General features: G+C 41.1%; 1 protein-coding gene across 2 annotated transcripts in view; it reads left to right on the forward strand.

The window, feature by feature from the left end:
* Positions 1 to 20,574, forward strand: part of dnmt3bb.1 (DNA (cytosine-5-)-methyltransferase 3 beta, duplicate b.1) — a 57,273-nt gene that overhangs the window by 15,453 nt on the left and 21,246 nt on the right. For both annotated transcript variants that reach the window (XM_083920645.1, XM_083920646.1), the window contains exons 3-6: positions 9,570 to 9,720; positions 10,517 to 10,602; positions 16,235 to 16,372; positions 19,783 to 19,941. In XM_083920645.1, the coding sequence (XP_083776771.1) occupies positions 9,570 to 9,720; positions 10,517 to 10,602; positions 16,235 to 16,372; positions 19,783 to 19,941 (534 nt within the window). The remainder of the gene's footprint in view (positions 1 to 9,569; positions 9,721 to 10,516; positions 10,603 to 16,234; positions 16,373 to 19,782; positions 19,942 to 20,574) is intronic.

A 20,574-nucleotide genomic window follows, 5' to 3' on the forward strand; every position in this document is an offset into this window, starting at 1 on the left:
GATCAAATAAAAACAACCACTCAAATGTAAATATGTTTTTAACGTCACATTTTTACAACAAATCCTTTTCCTGAAAACCAAAGATTTATCGTCTTGTTGTTGTCGCCCGTTTGTACGTGGAATATATCCTAAAATCATTGATTTGTGTCTCCGAGGCAGGGGAACCCGAGCGTGTCATCCATAAATCATTTACAGTCTGCTTCTGCATTTCTCACAATCATTTAAAAATATGACATTTATAGTTCAACTTTTACTGGATGTTTTTTAAATATTGTTTCCTGTTTCCTGAGGTTGACCGTGCGTTTGTCCGTGAAACAAAAATGATCTCAATAAGAAATAGCTTTATAACAGAGTTTGGGACGGAGACTTGCACTCTGTGTCTCTGAGCCAAAAGAATAATACATTTTTAATGTCTCACATTTTGATTGACGTGCTTGATTAGTCCTAATGTGCTCCAGGCTTCAGTCAAAATTTCTGGAGCCAACAAGAGCAGAGAAGATAAAGAGGTCAGACTGGTGTCTTCTTTATGTTTTCTATATGCAGTCGTGTTCAGAATCAGCTTCTTATCACAGGTAACCGGAGCACCTTCCTTCTCGTTCATCCCCACAGTGCTTTACACAGTCAGACGCTCAGCTTCTACTGACCTCAGTGGGGAAGTGTAGAGCAGTTGTTCCACTGCAGAGAAACTAGATGCTCATTGGATAAATGCTGGGCTGATTGGATGAGCTGTCTGAGGCGGAATCCTTTTTTGATTGACAGCTAAATGAGCGTATCAGTGATCTTGAAGAATAAACATCCAGTGAAGCATTTTCCAAGTTTTTCATTCCGTTGTTCTGAACTGATCCGGAGACTTTACTGATCCCCAGAGACTTTGTCGCTGTTAAAAACTACTAGCGTTGTGTTTGGAGACTCTGTTCTGTCACTCTGCGGTTTCTTTCCCCAACGAGCAGCAGCAGCTGCGGAGCTTCTCCCCCCGCCACGATCACTCACACTCACAGGCGGTCACACTTCACAGTAGCCTGGCGCAGCAGCTCCAGCTGGGCCAAGGCCGTTTAAGCAGCATAGCTCTGCTGCCATTGAGAGGACACTGGTCAAGTCCCTGGAAAAGACGCCTAGTTGGTACGACAAGGTCACAGATCATATTTTTGAAGAGGAACGAAGGGTAGAATTTACATATAAATAAACAATGACATTTATGATGTAGGTCGGAAAAATTAGCTTCCCCTCTTTGAAAGACCAGCAGCTGCCACTGCAAACACTCGATATTAGTTTTGTCACCATGCCAAAATTATGACTTTGGTACGATACCTGCTTAAAATATCTCATTACCGATACTGAAAACTGAAACATCATCAAGTATAGTAATGAAGTCAAATATTAGATGGCAGAAACTGGAACTTAAAATAATTTATTTATTTTTATTAATTAAAACACTTCAACTTAAAAAAGTCATAATACGAATATATTTTTGTAAAAGTTGCTTAGCTTTAAAGCTCCTTAAGTACAACACAAATGACCCAGACCTGGTGGAGGTCTGTGCTCTAATCAGACCGTTCTCTTGACCATTTTATCCTTCGACTTTAAGTGTAAGTCGGGCGTAAAATCAATTTCGGCACTTACATACATCAAATAAGCCATCAAGAAAGTTTTTTTCATGCAACAACTATTAACAGAGAAATCCAGAGAATCGCTAACAGCCGGATGATGCTAACAGTGATTAGCTCGGGGCAGTACGGTGAAGGCAGTTCCATGTTTTTAAGTGTTAATGCGTTTGTTAACATCGGAGGAGCGTTCTGTAGCAGCTGAGGCCCCGCTAACTAACGCACAGCTGCACCGCAGGGACTCAGATTCCCCTCCAGCTGTGATCTTTCAAACAGCCCTGTTAAGCATCAGAGAGGTCGGGGAGGTCTTGTATAAATGCCCACTTCATTTAACACAGAGAGTTTATGGAAAGACATGTCCAGTTTTTATGCATAGATTTTCATTTTTCTGCAAAATTAGTTTTTCTATCACTGAAAAATCACCAAACAAAAGGATTTGTATCCGATCTGCTGCGCGGCTGTCTTACATTCAAACCGTGCTGTTTGAAATCTTACGCAGTAGTCATAATAAAGCATCAACACCTGTGATGGCTGTTCAAACATCTGTCTGTCTCCTGTCCTGTCCTGTCCTCACTCAGACGTGCTGCTCTTTCTTCTTCTCTCATCACTGCTGTTAAACAAAATGTCTTCCCGCTCCTCACCTCCTCTCACTCCGCCCTCTCCTGCGCTGCATCCTCCATTCCTGAACTCTGACAACACTTCCGCATGCAGCAGGTAACTGTAGTAGTTTCAGAGGTCCACCAAACACAGCCTTTTTCTGCTTTTGACCTTTTCGTGCACATGCAAGATCACTGAAGATGATCAGAAACCGTTTCCAGTGATCGTGATCTTTGGTATCAAACAATGAAACCAAGTCGTCATACTTGAAAGCCGTTGTTTTCTTGTTGTGCCCAGACAGGCAGCTGCGTGCGTGCATGATGCCTAATCGATGTCCCCAGAAGCAAAAACAAAAACAGAATTAAAAAAAGAAATATCTTATGGACCAGGGTTCCTGCAGATTCTTAAAAAGTCTTAAAGTGTAATTCCGGCGTATGTAACGTACATACATCAAATAAGCCATTGAGACGGGTTTTGTCGTGTAACAACTATTAACGGAGAAATTCGGTAGAGTCGCTATCATCCGGACATGGCTAACACCGATTAGCTCGGGGCAGTACGGTGAAGGCATTCAAACGTCTTTTTTAACCACTAATACTGCTGAAAATAACAGTAAACCTCTGCAGCAGCATGAGAAGAGTCCCTACACAGAAAACAAAGCACCAACAACGTAGTTAGTGAACTCAGAGTTTATTAAAAGAGTGTTTTAAAGACTTACCCACTGTACCAGCTCCTCTCATAGTAAAGTCCATTCAAGTGGGTTACCAAAGTCAATCCAAAAAAGACCATGGGATGATTTTGTGCCGGAATTACACATCAATTGTTATTAAAAAGTCTTAGATGAAACTTTCAAAGGTCTTAAAAATGTTAAAACATGGGAAGTGGGATTTTACCATTTGTTTTCTGATGTAGTTGGTCGCAAATCTTAAAATAATTGTTAACACAACATTGTCAACTAACATTCAGTTTTAAAAACATACTGTATTTTACCAAATGCCTCTCCCCAATAAAACAGTCGTGTGGTTGCGACCCAGGACGTGCAGACAAATGCACGCTTTTTTATTTTTGTTTGTTGTAAAATATTGGTCTCAAATTTCATTCCTGGTGGCATTAAAAAGTCTCAAAGTCTTGAATTGATTTTCCCTTAAGCTGTACGATCCCTGTGAACATGAGCTCCTGCTGCGGTCAACAGGCTCTAACATTACACGTGTCTATCAGAGTGAGCGCCGTTATCGCCTTTGTGCCCAGAATAGTGCTGCTTCTAACTGCTGACAGGAATTATTTACCTGTCGACACATAAATGTACAGTTTCTCTTCCGCTTTGTTGAGCAACAGGGGCGTCACACATTTTTCAGGCTTCTGAATGGACAACATGGCTTTAAGGTTTTATCACCGTACTCTTGACAATGCTTCACTGTGTTCTTGTGGATGGGATTTTTTGTTTCAGAATGAAGCAGAAAAAGCCTGTTTACAACATTAATCGCTGTTTAATATTGTTTTATCTTGATAAAAGCAAATATATGAATTCAAAATTCCCTCTTCAGTCGTGGAATTTAATGTCAGTTTGGATTTCTTTGGAATATGGAGCTTTTTGTGGACACATTAAAGGTTAAAATGAAGATTGTCACTTCCAAGAGCAAAGATTTTACCTTGAGAAGTGTTGGAATGATCACTTGATAAATTAAATAATGAAATAGTGTAATGATTGAAGTCGTTTATTAAGCAACGATGCCAAACGTCCTCTGATTCCAGCTTTTATAAACAAAGTTCTCTGTTTTGCATCAAAGTAAATTGAACTGTATTTTTGGACAAAACAAACAATTTGAAGACCTCAGAGGAGTTCGCATAACACGTGATGGGCCTATGACAGTTTTTAGAACAGACTCATTGTCAAGTGGTCTACGACACGACACTGCATCTTAAAGACGACTCTCACGATTTCCACGTCGCGTTTTGTCCACGTTTAGGTCCCTGAAGGTCTTGGTGTTTTTGGTGACCCTGTCGACCTTTCCCTCGTTCCTTTCTCGCTCTAAACCATCTTGAGCGCACACTGTATGCACGAGTTCACTGAGTTCATTTATTGCAGGGGAAATTTGGCATCGCTGGCACACTCTCTCTCCCACACACCCACACACACACACACACACACACACCACATGCGTTCCCTGTTTTACGATGTTTAACAATCACAAACAGCCTCAGATTTGCGTAGCTGTGATTTTCCTTAGAAACTCAGCACAATTTTACCATTTTCCATCTGTTTCACAGCTGCTCCGTCTCTCTCTCTGTCTCCTCATCCAGATCACCATTATTTTTAAAACAAAGACTCATCATGCACATGAGTGAAATTCTACATATACCCTGCAGTTGTCAAACACATGACATATATACAGTCCGCTAGTTGAAGTGCTGTTTTTGCAACATTCAATCAAACTTTTTTTTTTTTTTAAATTCAAGTTTAAGTCGCGAGTGGTTGTTGTTTACATGATCTCATATGAAATGACCTAAAATAAAAACCATAATACTTAGAGCATTTGTTGTCTTTCAGGTCGTCACGTTGTTCACTGTTTATGACGTCATCTCGTTACGGAGCCAGAGTATTAACCCTGGAAGGGTGCAACTGCAGATGAAACTATCAAAATGAATTAACCCTCTGCTCATAAAAATGATCATATCTTAAAAACAATTTGATTAAAAAAGGGGTCCGATTTTTGTATATTTTTAATTTCTGAGGCAATTGAAATACTTTTATTAATACTATTGTTTAACAACTTGGATACCCTTTTTGCTCAAGTTGTGCAGAGTTAAAGGAGATGACGCATTTAAAGATACTCCAATAAATGCATCACAATAGGTAAGAAATACCAATTTAAACACTGGGGGAGCGTTTCTACTGCAGAGTTCAAACCTGCTGTTGAGATTTATGATGATACAGTTAAGTTAGCTTAGCAAAGAGAGAGGAAACAGCAGGGGTGAGCTACCATCTTACGTCCATTAAAAATGACCAAAACACTTTTATTTACGTGTTTTTAAGTCTCGATCTTGCAGAAAGTAGATACTGCATAAAAAATTGTTCCGATTTTTCTGATTTCATCAATACATGCACACATACAAAATGATTCACCTTATTCAAAAACAACAGACAAATACTGTATATATCAGTAAAAAAAGGATTTATCTGGTGCGACTGCAGGCGACTAACTGTGGTAACCAGTGTGGAACTGGTGGAACTTGGAGCGCACTCACACTGTCCATCCGTACCGTGCCCAAGTACGTGTCACAGCTAAAGTCTAGTTCCTTTGACCAGTGTGAGTACAACTGCACTGCGCCCAGGCACGGCACACTTGAGAGAGGTGGGCTTTAGTAAAGCACGGATGCTCATGTACGGGCACAGGTGTGCGCACGTGTACGAGTGTGAGCATTGACGGTGGTCCTGATGTTTATTTATATGACTCTGTTCCTCGCAATGGACATTTAAAAAGATGCTACTGAACAATTCACAGTGGTTTGATGCAGAGGTGGAGTGTTTACTGCAGATTTGGTCTGATGAAACGTTAAAAAACAGCCTGACAAAACTAAATCTCCGAGGGGTGATGACGTATAAGCAAGAAGCAATGGAGCCGTGGCCCAGATCATTTCAAGTAATGTGAGTACAAGCGGGCCTGGGCCGCGGGGGAAGAGGGAGGGGGTCAATCACCCTAAAGCACGGGGCACGGAACGAATGGACACCAAGTGCGTCCTAAAAGATTTCCCTGCGTTTAGTGTCCTACTAGTCTCTGCTAACGTGTAAGCATGGAGCCAAAGAAAATGAGTTTTATGTCTGTTTTCTTAAAACACAGCAAGATAATTTTACCCGCTGAACCACTCCTTTTGCCCCTGAAACATTTTTGAACCCTCTGCAGCCTCATTTTTCACTTAAAGTCCTGCACATCTGCAGAAACAGCATAAAAACATGGCTTCTAGTAGGAAGAAAGCAAACATGTGTTTTGAGCAGTTTAACACAGTTATAATGCAACTTGGTATAAAAAAAGAGCAAAAAATGGGATAAAATGCAATCAATGTTTTTGTTTAAAGTTAACAATACTGAGAAAAAAAAATGGTGGCTCCACATGCATATACATTTGGCATGATTCACAGTTTTACCTTCTCTCTGTTCTGTGTGAACCGTCGTTCTCAGCTGAGTTGTTTATGACGAGCACAGAATCAAATGCTTTTTACAGGATTTGATTCGTGCAACTGGTTTATTTTTGGCTCAATTTATTAACACAACATGTAGAATACATTGTGAATTTTGATGCAGTATGGCCATTTTAAACTGAGGTTTGATTACTTTAACTGATGGAAGCATCATGCACGAGCTTCTCAAGGACCATCGGAGAGTTGAACACCAGTTACGACAAATTATTGTCAGGCTTGGCAGAAGGAGAGGACTCAGATGCAGATAGGCGGCAGTAATGACAGGTTTTATTTTCTGCGTAGCAACTCTTCAGACAGAATGATTTAACAACAGACTATGAAAACCGCAAAACACGGAGGACTAGACACAGGTGATTTAACAACAGACTATGAAAACCTCAAAACACGGAGGACTAGACACAGGATGACAGACAACACAGAAGAGCAAAGGACGCTCCTAAAGGAGGAAAGAAGATCTACTCTAATCTCAAAATCTAAATCTACGAAAAATGAATCGAACAGAAAATCACTTCTCAAGGAAGGCTCGTGGGCTATAAAAATTAAGCTACTCACACTGGGTACAAACTTTAAAGGAAAGAAAAGCGCTCCAAACGAAGGGAGGGACAAAAGCTATGAAATTATTATATTATTAACTAAAACCAAAAGACTGATCAAAAATATTATTAACAAAAAATCACTCTTCTTCAGAGGCAAACTAGACAGAAAACAAAACTTGGCAATACTTAGCTTGACAACGATCAAGACTGTGAACAAGGCTGTGAAAAAGGCTGGAGGTACTCGACGAGACGCACGAAATACTCTGGCAACACAGACAGGGGAAGACAAAGACTATATACACATGAGGAGGGATGACACAGGTGGAAACAATCAGGGATCAGGGGAGACGCCAGACCGGTGACACAAGAGGAAGGGCAAGTGACCTGAAACGAGAGGAGAGTTACTTTTCAAAATAAAACATGAATTTCACAGGACAAAAAACCCAAGACAGGACACTCCTCACCGCGATGTGACAATTATGTAGTTTTCATTTTATTTAATGAAAACTTTTCAAATTCATTGGTGGACTTTAGAGTTCAGACGATGCTGCCTGCATGAACTTACTGTATAGCAGCTTAGGTTTTGTTCTTTCCTGTTTTTTTTTCTACACACACACACACACACACACACACACACACACACACACACACACACACACACACACACACACACACACACACACACACACACACACACATACATACACACACACACACACACACACACACACACACACACACACACACACACGTACGTATAAATCTCCCTAGGTGTTACCTAAACACATCAGCATGTGTACATGTTTGTTCTCGGTCTTCCTTTAATCTGGGCAGAAAGGCAGGATTAGGTGGAATCACTTCCTTAAGTGGGGTGTTCAAGTCCAAACGAGCTGAGTTTAGCTAACCTGCCATTTCCACGGAAATGCACCCGGCAGGTTCACGCAGCGGCCCTCCCTCACCTCCAGTGAGGTGTGGGATGAAGTGATGCCAGCAGAAACAGTAATCTCTCAGTAAACAGATGACTCACAGATTCACTCCTGTACACGCTCGCCGCTGAGTCCGAAGTTTTACTTTAGAGGGACGAGCGGGCACGCCTGTCCAACGTGTTCATCTTTTTCTAAATATAGTGGCTCTGCTGCAGCGCCAGTGTTTGATTTTCACACCTTCTTTAAGAGAGCAGAACAGAAATATGTGTCATTAATAAAAAAAACGGCCTGAGAGAATGAGGTTTTGGCTCCATGGTGCAAAAAGACCTCCATGCCCCGGAGCGTGCATGGAGGTCTGCTCTGCTTCCATACCTTTCTCTCAGTCCACAAAGTGTTTGCCATGTTAGTGATGCTTCCTTATGTTTCCCAAACAGTTTGCAAGACGTAGCTTGAACAAAATGCCTTGTATCGGATGTCATTTCACAATAACTGGTATCTAATATTGGTGATTCATAAACAGTTTGACAGCGTACAAAACGAGCTGCTACAATAATCCAATACGCCGATGTTGGATATCCTCCAAGAGGTTGTTTGGAAGCGGGTGACCCAGTTGGAAAAGTGTCAGCAGTTTTTTGGCAAAGTGCTCGTCTATTGCTTTACGAGGAGGAAAAGATCTGATTCATGGGTTTTCAGACGTCGCTCAGCCTCATGCATTAGCTGGTGGTTAATATGTGATTATAGAAACTACAGGAGTATCATGTGACAGTTGATAAAGAGCAGGCATCAGACCTGTGCAGCCAGAGGCTCTGCACCTCAAACACACCGACGTCACCCGCAGCTCTGGGGCTGGCAGGTGGAGGTGTGCAGGTGTGTCGTCCCTGGCAACACTTCCTGTTTGTTTCTTTGTTTATTCTGCATTAGCTTCTATAGTGCGGAGGATGGACGCTGACAACATCAAAGATTCATTCAATCTAGCAAAAATAACAAATAACAAAAATTTCTGTTTTAATTGGCTTCTTTATTTATTTCCTATTGTATTAATTGCCGTATCTATATATCTTCCTATTTAAATTTCCATTTTATTTATTTTGTATTCTCTTTAAATGTCTTTATTTATTTTTTGCATTTTTTTTAATCTTTTATAAGTGTATACAATTTATAAATAGGAGGAAAAATGCAAAATAAAAATGAATCAATACATTTAAAAATGTAGAAATTAATATTTTAAATAAATTTCAAAAACATCTGCAAAAACAAATAATAAAAATTCTAAATAAATTGAAAAATATTAGTTTAAACAAAAATGTCAATTTATTACATTCAATTAATTCATTATTGCCTACCTTTTTAAGAAGTAATTTTTAGTACATTTAATGGCAATTCATTAATTAATTTATAGCGTAATTTATTCATTTTTTCAGCTTCCATCCTCCATACTATAAAGTGGTTTTTAGAATTCATATAAGATAATAAATATATAATGAGATAATAAAGAAAATAGTGTTAAAAGTATAAATCTCCACTTTTTAATAATATATAATAATAATAATAAATATTTAACAATATTTTCAATGTTGCTCAATATGCGAGTGTCCTGCAGATGCAACAAAACGACAGGTGTATTTCACACTTTCAACCTGGTTCCTGAGAAACCACATAAAAATACCCTTGAGCCAAGTTAAATCATTTCATGACGTCTGTAACTTCTTCAGGCGCCGGTGAACGGAGACACACCTCCAGCTGAGGGCCTCTCAGAGAACGACAGCGGCGTGGAGCTGACCAATGAGAACAGCCCTCTGACCGCGGCCGAACCTCCGTCTCCCTTCAGCCCCAAGCAGAATGGAGACGCCGCCTCACCTCAAGGTTACACGCACGTACACACACACACGCACATACGCACACACGCATACACACAGATACGCATGCACGCACACACACACACACACATACATGCACATACACACGCACACACACACACACGCGCACACACGCATACACACAGATGCGCACACACACACACACATACACACACACACACGCACATACACATACGCACGCACACACACACACACACACACACCAGTGTATTATATTACAGTAATTAGACAGTTACACTTTTGATTGTCTCTGTGTGCAGCACATTGTGTTTATTTTACTGATTTCTAGAAATTGATATCTAAACTGTAGATTATTAAACTTGACTGTTTTAGAGAAAAAACCCAAGTTAATACAAAACAATGTCATATTTCTCCTCTATAAATGTGTACTTTGAAACTTTGATGGAGGAGATCAAATTAAAAACACTATTTGATCAAATGTGACATAAATGGATAATGGCCTCTTTAATTATATCCCTTTGTATTAATTCCCATATTCAGTTACCTTCCCATTTACATTTACATAATTATTTTATTTTATGACTTAAATACATTTTTAAATGTTTGTTTTTTTTTTAATCGGAGGGGAAATGCAAAGGAAAAATAAAACTCCCACTAACTTAATAAATACATAAATTACAAAATTAGGAACTTAATATTTGTTACAATTATGTCACATTTGCGCAATTAATTAATGCCTCCATTTAAAAATATAGATTTTAGTACATTTAATGGCATATTAATTCATGTCTAATGTTCTATCTTTGTTCTATCATCTGCAGATGGAAACCAGTGTTCGGGGGGGAGCAGGAAGAGAGGCAGGAAGAAGTCAGAGGAGGAGGAAAGTACCTGGGACTCCTACAGCGAGGTACGGCCACAAACACGAGCACAAGCACGATTACAAACACGGCCACAAACACGACCACACACACAAGCACAAACACGACCACACACACAAGCACAAACATGACCACACACACAAGCACAAAGACGGCCACAAACATGACCACACACACAACCACAAACACGGCCACAAACACGACCACAAAAACGACCACAAACACGACCACAAACACGGCCACAAACGCGGCCACAAACACGACCACAAACACGACCACAGACACAAACACGACCACAAACACGACCACACACACGACCACAAACAAGACCAGACACACGACCACAAACACGACCAGACACACGACCACAAACACGGCCACAAACACGACCACACACACAAGCACAAACACGGCCACAAACACAAGCACAAACACGACCACAAACACGACCACAAACACGGGTGTGTGTTCATGAAGCTTCTTAAAGGCAAGGCAAGGCAAGGCAGCTTTATTTGTATAGCACTTTTCATACACAAGGCAGACTCAAAGTGCTTCACAGCACAACATGTCATGAATTCAAATGCATTACAGGAAGACAAAGAGAATAAAAACATAGACAATAATCAAAACAGTGCGGACGTTAAAAGTGCGAAGATTTAGCAGAAAGCTAAGGTGAACATAAAAGTTTTCAGTCTAGTTTTAAAAGTGGTCAGAGTGGGTGAAAGTCTCAAATCTTCAGGAAGTTTATTCCAGCTGTTTGTTGCATAATGACTGAAAGATGCTTTCCCTTGATTTGAGTTTACTCTGCGAACCACTAACAGATTGGTCTCAGAGGATCTTAGTGATCTAGAAGGCTTATGTAGTGGGAGCATATCAGTGATATACCTCGGCCCTAGACCATGAAGTGATTTATATGTGAGCAGGAGGATTTTGAAATCAATTCTCTGACGTACAGGAAGCCAGTGTAGTGATTTAAGAATTGGTGTAATGTGCTCACATTTTTTGGTCTTTGTTAGAACTCTAGCAGCAGCGTTCTGAACAAGCTGTAGCTTCCTGACAGTTTTTTTGGGAAGACCTGCAAGGAGACCGTTACAGTAGTCTAGCCTACTGGTTATAAAGGCATGGACAAGTTTTTCTAAGTCTTGAGCTGACATGAGCCCTCTAAGTCTTGTTACATTTTTAAGGTGATAGTAGGCCGATTTTGTTACTGATTTGATGTGACTGTCGAAATGTAAATCAGAATCCATAATAACCCCAAGATTTCTGGCTTTATTTGAGGTTTTCAGGGACAGTGATTGAAGGTGTTGGATGACTTTAGACCTTTCTTTCTTAGCACCAAAAACAATTCTCTCAGTTTTATCCTCATTTAGTTGAAGGAAATTTTGGCACATCCAGTGTTTGACCTGCTCAATGCACTGGCACAGTAGATCTATGGGGCGATAGTCATTTGGTGATAGCGCTACATAGATTTGGGTGTCATCGGCATAGCAATGGTGGTCAATGTTATTATTTTGCATGATTTGTCCTAGTGGGAGCATATAGATATTAAATAAAGTCGGCCCCAAGATTGAACCTTGGGGACTCCACACGTTACGTTGGTTTGTTCTGATACAAAGTCGCCAATGGAAACAAAATAGTTCCTATCTTGTAGATATGACTTGAACCAGTTTAGGACTGTGCCTGAGAGCCCCACCCAGTTTTCCAACCTGTCCAAAAGTATTGAGTGGTCGACAGTGTCAAATGCAGCACTGAGGTCCAATAGCATTAGTACTGAAGTTTTGCCAGAGTCTGTGTTAAGACGGATGTCATTTATAACTTTAATAGGGGCCGTCTCTGTGCTATGAAAAGGTCTAAATCCTGACTGGAGGTTGTTGTGGCAGCCAGTAGAAGCCAAGAAGTGAGTTAGTTGTTGGAGTACAACTTTCTCAATTATTTTACTTATGAATGGTAGATTTGAAATTGGTCTGTAGTTGTTGATAATAGAGGCATCTAGGCTCCGCTTTTTTAGAAGAGGTTTAATGACTGCAGTTTTGAAGGCCTTTGGGAAATTGCCCGATTGAATAGAGTTATTAACTATTTGCAATACGTCTGTTGATAGGCAGTCAAAAACATTCTTAAAGAAGTTGGTAGGTAAAGCATCGAGACAGCAGGTGGTTGGCTTTAGATCTGTCACTGTTTCCACTAGAGTTTTAGAGTCTATGGCATTAAAGCTTGCCATCATTGCTGTGTTATTTTGTCCTAAACGGGGTGGTGATCCAACTTTTTTGTTTGAGATATTGATGGCACGTCTGATGCCTTCAATTTTATTAGTATAAAAGAATGCAAACTCATTGCATTTCTGTGTGGAATGGAGTTCGGCTGGTATTTGTGTTGGGGGGTTGGTCAGTCTGTCGACAGTTGCAAATAGGGTTTTGGCCTTATTAGTGTTGCTGTTTATGATATTGGAGAAGAATGTTTCTCTAGCACTTTTTAAGACTAAATTGTAGGCCTGGAGCCTCTCTTTATAGATGTCATGGTGAATATGAAGTTTTGTATTTCGCCAGATTCGTTCAGCCTTCCTGCACTCTCTTCTCTGGGCTGTTACAACAGCAGCTTTTCTCCAGGGTGCCTTTTGCTTACCAGAAATCGTTTTAACTGTAACCGGTGCAATGACATCTAAGATATTCACAATTTTGGAATTAAAGTTGTTTACAAGATCATCAGCATGGCATGGGTTTAGAGGTGGTAGCGAGGAGATGGCATTTTTAAAGAGTACATTAGCATGTTCATTGATGTAGCGCTTTTTGACATTCTTTGATTCTGTTTGTGTCTCCGGAATTAAAGAAATATTAAAGAAAACACAGAAGTGATCAGACAATGAAAGATCAGTCACAAGAACATCGGAAACATTGAGACCTTTTGTGATAATCAGGTCCAGGGTGTGTCCTTTACAATGAGTAGCCTCTTTCACATGTTGAGACAGGTCAAATGTATCTAAAATAGTAAAAAGTTCCTTTGCACCCTTGCCATTCGAATCGTCAATATGAAAATTAAAGTCACCAGTTATAACTAGGCAGTCAAAGTCAGTGGAGATACTAGACAATAATTCGGTAAAATCATTGAAAAAAAATTGCTGAGTATTTAGGTGGCCTGTAAATAATTAACAGAAGAATTTTGGGAGAGCATTTCAACACAGCACACAGGTATTCGAATGATGTAAAATCACCAAGTGACATCTGTTTCCCCTGAAATATGTTTTTAAATATAGCAGCAACCCCTCCCCCCCTTTTCCCAGATCTACATACATCAATAAAGTTATAGTTGGGGGGTGATGTCTCGATCAGAATGCTTGCACTGTTATATTGCTCCAGCCATGTTTCAGTTAAAAACATAAAATCAAGTTTGGAAGTAGTAATAAAATCGTTGACTAAAAATGATTTGTTATTCAGAGACCTAACATTGAGCAGACCCATCCTGATGGTGTTTTTGACAGGCTTTGATGTTGACTTTGATTTGGAGAGGATAGGAATGAGATTGTTTAGGTTAGCAGGGTGTCTACGTTTCCCAATGTTCTCTCTCTTGGTAGTCACAACAGGAATGTAGAAGGTGCCAAGCTTTGACGTAGGCAGCCTTGGGCCCAGCTGATAATGTGGTCTACTGCTGAACCCTTTTTTGTATCAATAATATTCAGGACTGCTGTCAGGGCGGGGCGGGGGTGGCCATGAGGGGGAGGAGGAGTGGGCAGCGTCAGAGCTGGAATGAACTACTGGAGGTGGACGTTGAGGGCGTAGAGGGGGTTTACGTAAGAGGGGCGGAGTAGGGCTGAGGGTTTGTGAAGCACACTTTCGTGGAGGGGGTGGGGGGGTGGGAGGGAGGTGCCACTGAGATGACGCTGAGGGGGGGGTCGCTGAGGTCGGTCAAGGGGAGTAAAAATAGGAGTAGGGCGGGGAGTGGGTGGGGGTAGCTCCCGGAACTCCAAAGGGGATAAGGGGGGAGAAAAGCTTACTTGAGGAAGGGAGAAGGATGGAGACCTGGATTTAGGCTTGGGGGGTGTGGGGGAGGGATCTTCACGCCCATTTGAAATGAAAGGGGAGGTAGAGGGGGACGGACACGTCTCCTCTTTGCTCCGGTGTCTCTCATGGTCAGCGCTCTCCTTTTGCAATGGCGGTCCTCCTTCGACGTTCATGATAAGCTGTGTTGTGTCTGTCTTTTCCGTTGGTTCCTCTTGTCTCTTGTCCTTGGCAGTGATGATAGATGGATGACGCAGGAAGTAAGACATGTTGGTCATGAAAAGCTTTACTCCCAGCTTATTTAGACAAAGTCCGTCTGCCTTAAAAAGATGCCTGCGGTCCCAGAAAAAGCTAAAATTGTCAATAAAATGCATCGACCGAGCAAGAAAAACGCTGGAGAGCCACTCATTCAGCGAGTAAAGTCGACTGAATCTCTCAGCTCCTCTCCTGATCGGGGGTAGAGGACCACTGATAAACACCTCAGCATTCACAGCGCTGACTGTTTCAAAGAGTTTATTGTGCTCTCTCAGCTCACTTGATTGTTGTTTTTCAATGTCATTAAAACCAATGTGCAGAATGATATTTTTCACATTTGGGTGTGCAGCCACAATATCCAGGATTCTTTTTTCCAAGTCAGACACCGTATCCTTCGGAAAGCAGAGTACTTTGGTGTTATTATTGCTTTTCATATCTTTTACAGAAAAGTCACCCACAATCAGATTTTCAGGCCCACTTGTTAGCTTTCTCTGTGGTTTTAAGTTAGAAGGTCTTACCCTTCTGCGTGGTGATGGTGAGTTATTCAGGCAATCAGAGGGGGATCCATTGTCCGACAACAGTGGAGCAAACCTGTTCTTTAGTTGAACACTTGCTTGCTGGGGAAGTTTCTTGGTACTTTTCCTCTTCTCAGCTGTCCGCTGCTGTGTCCTCCGTGGCAGGGGAGTTGATGAAGCGCTATGCCTGGATAGAGATGGTAGCGCAGGCCAACCGGTCAGATCAGAGATATCGGGGCGCTGGGTCCTCCCGGTTATCCGTTCTCCCTTGTCGCAGGGAGGTGGTCTTCTCTTTGGCTTTGCCCCAAGTGTGTTCCAGGGAGGATTATCGCTGGTAGATTTATTACCCTGTACAGGGACCTTCCGTTTCCTCGTAGCTTCATCGTTGCTAGTTTGCTGGGTTCTGGCATGCCACTGTCCACTGTTTTCAGTCAGTGCTAGGGTGGTATTGTTGTCACAATATCCATTCACTTCTATAAATACTTCTAACCGATTAATTTTTGTTTCCAGCAGCAAAATCTTCTGTAGTAGTTTGTGGTAATCTTCCATAGAGAAGGGAGGCATCTTCTGGTGATTTACTTTAGCACTGTAGCACAGGCTCAGGCTTATCTTGAATGGTAGGCCTCCCTGCCTAGCGTTGAGGAAGTCGTAAAAATATTGAAAAATGCCTCTGTTATCTAAAAGAAATATAATCCCACTGGTTTTGTAAGTATCCAGGAGCTGTTGCTCTTTGTTTCTTATTGAGGAGAAGCAAATAGTAGCAGATAGTAGCAAAAAATGCAAGCAAAGGCGAGAGCAAGCAGAAAAGCGTCCGCACTGTAGCAAAGCAGGAACCACTTAAAGTGTAATGTCACGTTCTCGCCACTGAGTGTGTGTGTGTGTGTGTATGTGTGTGTTTGCAGGAAAAAACTTCAGCTGCGACTCAGTTGGGGTTGCGACAGACGCCTCGACCCAGAACCATCTTTCAGGCCGGTCTGACGCCGCACTCACACAACAAACCTCGCAGACAGAACCGCAAACAGGAGCACAGCATGTTACTGGTAAACACACACACACACACACACAAACACACACACACATCACCAGTTGTTTCTACCACTCTCAGAGATGTTGCTTTGTCCGAAATGTGTAATGATTAAAAAAAAGTTAAACATTAAACGGGTCTACTGAACAGAACGATCACAAAGACACGCTAGATGCCCCCAAACGTATACTAAACAACTACAAATGAGCCCAAACAACTACAAAGAGACACAACATGACTACAGAGATGTAAAACATCCACAAAGAGACACTAAATTAATGAAATTAGACTCAAAGTTATTAAAAAACCTGCACATAAAAGGGACACAAAATCTCCTAAATAGAAGAAAACGGCTTCAAAAAGATGCAAAATCACCACGAAAAGAAGCAAAATCACCACGAAAAAATGCAAAATTACCAAAGATAGATGCAAAACAGCTACAAAGAGATGTTAAACAACTGAAAATAGACACAAAGGGCCTCATTTATCAAACGAACGTACGGCAGAAAAACGTGCGTACGACCATTTCCTGGCAAACGTCGGCGTTTATCAATTTGGACGTGAGCGGGAGCTACGATCAAATCTCACGTCTGGTCTGAGATCGTGTACGCAAACTTCAGCCTGTGTATTTGCGGTGCAGCAAAATCTGTCTGAAAATAATGAAAGAAACCTCAGCTGTCATTAAGCATAAGCAGTCACATATTAAGAACAGATCAAAACGGATTCTTAAAACGAATAAAAAAATAAAAATTGTGGTTGGAGCGATTGATTGTTCTCATGTGCGTCTGAAGGCACCATCCATGAATGATTACGCATTCATCAATCGCAAAAACTACCACTCGATAAATGTACAGGTGCTTTGTGATGCCAAGCTATCGCTTTTAAACCCCGACATTGAATAAATGAATGAATGTGTTGGCGCGCGGCTGCAGCAAGACGCACTGCAGAGCCAAAGTCATCTCCTCTGTAAGTGGCTACCCTCGATAAATTGCATTAAATCAAACAAGGTATCAGATGATTAACATCTCTGTATGGTTCTTCTAGATGACAAAGGTATTCTCTTACTGAATACCTAATGACCCACTGGTAGCGCCGGTGTTGTGCCGTATTCAGCACGCCGGCCGTGAAATGCACCCCCTCGCATTATAGGTGATATTCTGGATCAGAAGGCTGTTGTTTCCACCTATAGGAGTAGTTTATATACAGGTAACCCACAACGGTCAGAACATTGGTTACTTACAGTCTTTAAACTATTTTAAAGAGTTTAAATCACAAACTTGGATAATAGCGAACACAAAACAACACCTTTTTTATATTCTGTGGAAATAAACTGCAGCCATAATTATAAAATGAATTAAATGGATCTTTTGAATATCAGCTATAATGCGAGGGGGTGTATTTCACGGTAGGGGTGCTGAATACGGCACACCTGTCCAACAGTGCGCACAGGCGCACTCGGGTCACAGTGGAGCGCTCCTTCGGTTTGACTCAGTCCATTATTTTTTTCCATACAGCGTTTTTACGGGCCCCTTTTATTCCACTCTTAAGACAAAAAGCACGTCCTTATTTTGCTCCATCTCGGATGTCAGAAATAGATGCAAAACAATGAAAATAGATGCAAAACAGCTAAAGAAAATGTATGCTAAAACCCCACAAGAGATGTTAAATGACTGAAAATGGACACAAAGAGACACAGAATGACTAAAATAGATGCAAAACGACCAGAAATAGACGTTAAATGTCTGAAACTAGACACAAAACAACTAAAAGTCAAACTCTTTGAGACTCTGTGACTCTGTGAGTGTGTGGTCTTGTTCCTTTGTAGACAGAGTGGGGGGTCCATAACACGTCCGTCCTCAGGGGCCCACCGTCTCACCCCGTGTCAATGAAACATTTGATATTTAATCAAGAAGAGACACAATCATGCTCTTATGACCCTAGTTTGTGGTGCACAGTTTTGCAATGCATCGGAAAATTTTCAGTTCAGTCAGTTCAACTCTGTTTTTTGCTCCCCCACATCCTGGTGTCTCCATAAAAAGCCTGTGAGTAAGAGGAAATATGTCCAGAGTGGCTGTGAAGATAAACACACCTGTTTTAACACATTTAACCTGTTTGATTACATCAGAGAAGAAGAAGGATCCATCTTTAACCTTCACTTTCAAACCCAGTGACAAGAATGAATAGAAACGAGGCATCTAAAAGCACGGTGTCTTCACAGAACGAACAGACGTGCAAAGAAAAGCCGTGCAGCATTACATTGCTGATCATAGAAATCGGATGTCAGTGTTGTGAACAGGGCTGCAACTAATGATTATTTGTCATTGTCGATGTTTTTTTTCTCCATCGGTTGTTTGGTTTATAAAATGTCAGAAAATAGTGAAAAATGTGGATCAGTGTTTCCCAACGTCCAAGAAGACGTCCTTACTGTCACAAACCAGAAAATATTCACATTTAAGAAGCTAAAATAATAGAATTTTGACGTTTTTTTCTTTTAAAACTAACTCAAAAAGATTAATCGATTATCAAGATGGTTGACAATAATTTGAGTCGTTGACGATTAATGAATGAATTAAGTTTTGAAGTATTCAGTGCAGCACTGGTAGATTTTTGTGTTCCGTACTTTCGTGTCGTTTATTCATCTCTCTATCCACATAAAACCACCACAAAAGACACCAAATGACCAGAAATACATGCAGTACAATTACAATAGATATAAACGTCTACCAAGAGATGTTAAACAACTGAAAATAGACAAAGGCCGATGAAAAACATACACATAACAATTAGAAAGAAATGCAGAATTAGCGAGAATAGATGCAAAACCACCGCACAAAGACGCAAAACGTCCAGAAATAGATGCAAAACCGCTACAAAAAGATGCAAAACGTCTAAGAAAATAGATGCAAAAACACCACAACAGACGTTAAACAACTGAAACTAGACACAAAACAACTAAAAGTCAAACCTGTTCATCTCTTTGTCCAAACAAACGGTGGTGTTTTTGTCATTATTCTTATTATTCCTCCTTTTAATATTAATATATTTATTTCTAATGGCACAGAATCAAACATACTGTATGTTTATTTTATTCATTGTGTATGCGTGTGTGTGTGTGTGTGTGTGTGTGTGTGTGTGTGTGTGTGTGTGTGTGTGTGTGTGTGTGTGTGTGTGTGTGTGTGTGTGTGTGTGTGTGTGTGTGTGTGTGTGTGTGTGTGTGTGTGTGCGTGTGCGTTTGTGTGTGCGTGTGCGTTTGTGTGTGTGTGTTTGTGTGTGTGGTGGACATTTGTTCTGTGTATCAGAGGACGCCGGGGTGAGGAGCGCTTCTGAAAGACACAGTGAACATCAGCGTGAAGGAGGGAGTATGACACCTGAAAAGAAAAAGATATTCCTGTGAGTCTAATGAAGCTGATTGTGTCTGTCTGTCAGGGTGGTGGTGCTGGTGGTAGTCCCCGTGTGGCGGTGGCTGTGGCCGTGTCCGGCGGCGTTCCCGAGGCCCCCCGTCTAGAGCTGATGGAACAAGACTCCAAGGACTCAGCCCAGAGTGTCAGCACCTCGTCCAGCTCCGAAGTTCAGCCAGAGTACAACGTAAGAAACCACACATCGTCCACTCACACACAGACGACAGAGAGACGGATGAAAGAGAAGAAGAAGAATAATACATCTTATGTGTATAGCACCTTTCATACAAGAAATGCAGCCCAAAGTGCTTTACGACAAAGAAATGACATGCACCAAGTGTTTCACATTAAAAAGACACATAATGTACATAAAAACAGAAATATATATATATATACACATATATTAGGGGTGTCCCCAACTAAAAACCTGATTGGTCACATCCTGCCTATAGTCGACTAATCGTCGAATGAGAAACCCTCTAATCCGGGCTGGCGAGCCATGGACATGAAGCAGACAGCAGCAGGTGCACGTGAGCTCAGCGCTGCACGGTCACGCTTTTCAGGCAGAGGGTTAGTGAGAGATGTGATTTTTGATAGGAGCATTTTATTAAAAGTGTTTCTTGTTAGAACATAAATGTGTTTAGTTTGTATCTTTCTTTGACAGTAGCTGACGGTTTATTTGGAACTTTAGTTTCACTTTCACAGCGCTGTGTCAGACTGTGTCGGACTGTGTCGGACTGAACGTAAATGATGCTGATGATTAAACAGGAGCAGACTGTTGTATTTCTGACGCCCAAAGTGTCTTTGAGTACCTTTGAAA

The sequence above is a fragment of the Echiichthys vipera genome, assembly GCF_963691815.1.
Source record: "Echiichthys vipera genome assembly, chromosome: 9".
Lineage (NCBI taxonomy): Eukaryota > Metazoa > Chordata > Actinopteri > Perciformes > Trachinidae > Echiichthys > Echiichthys vipera.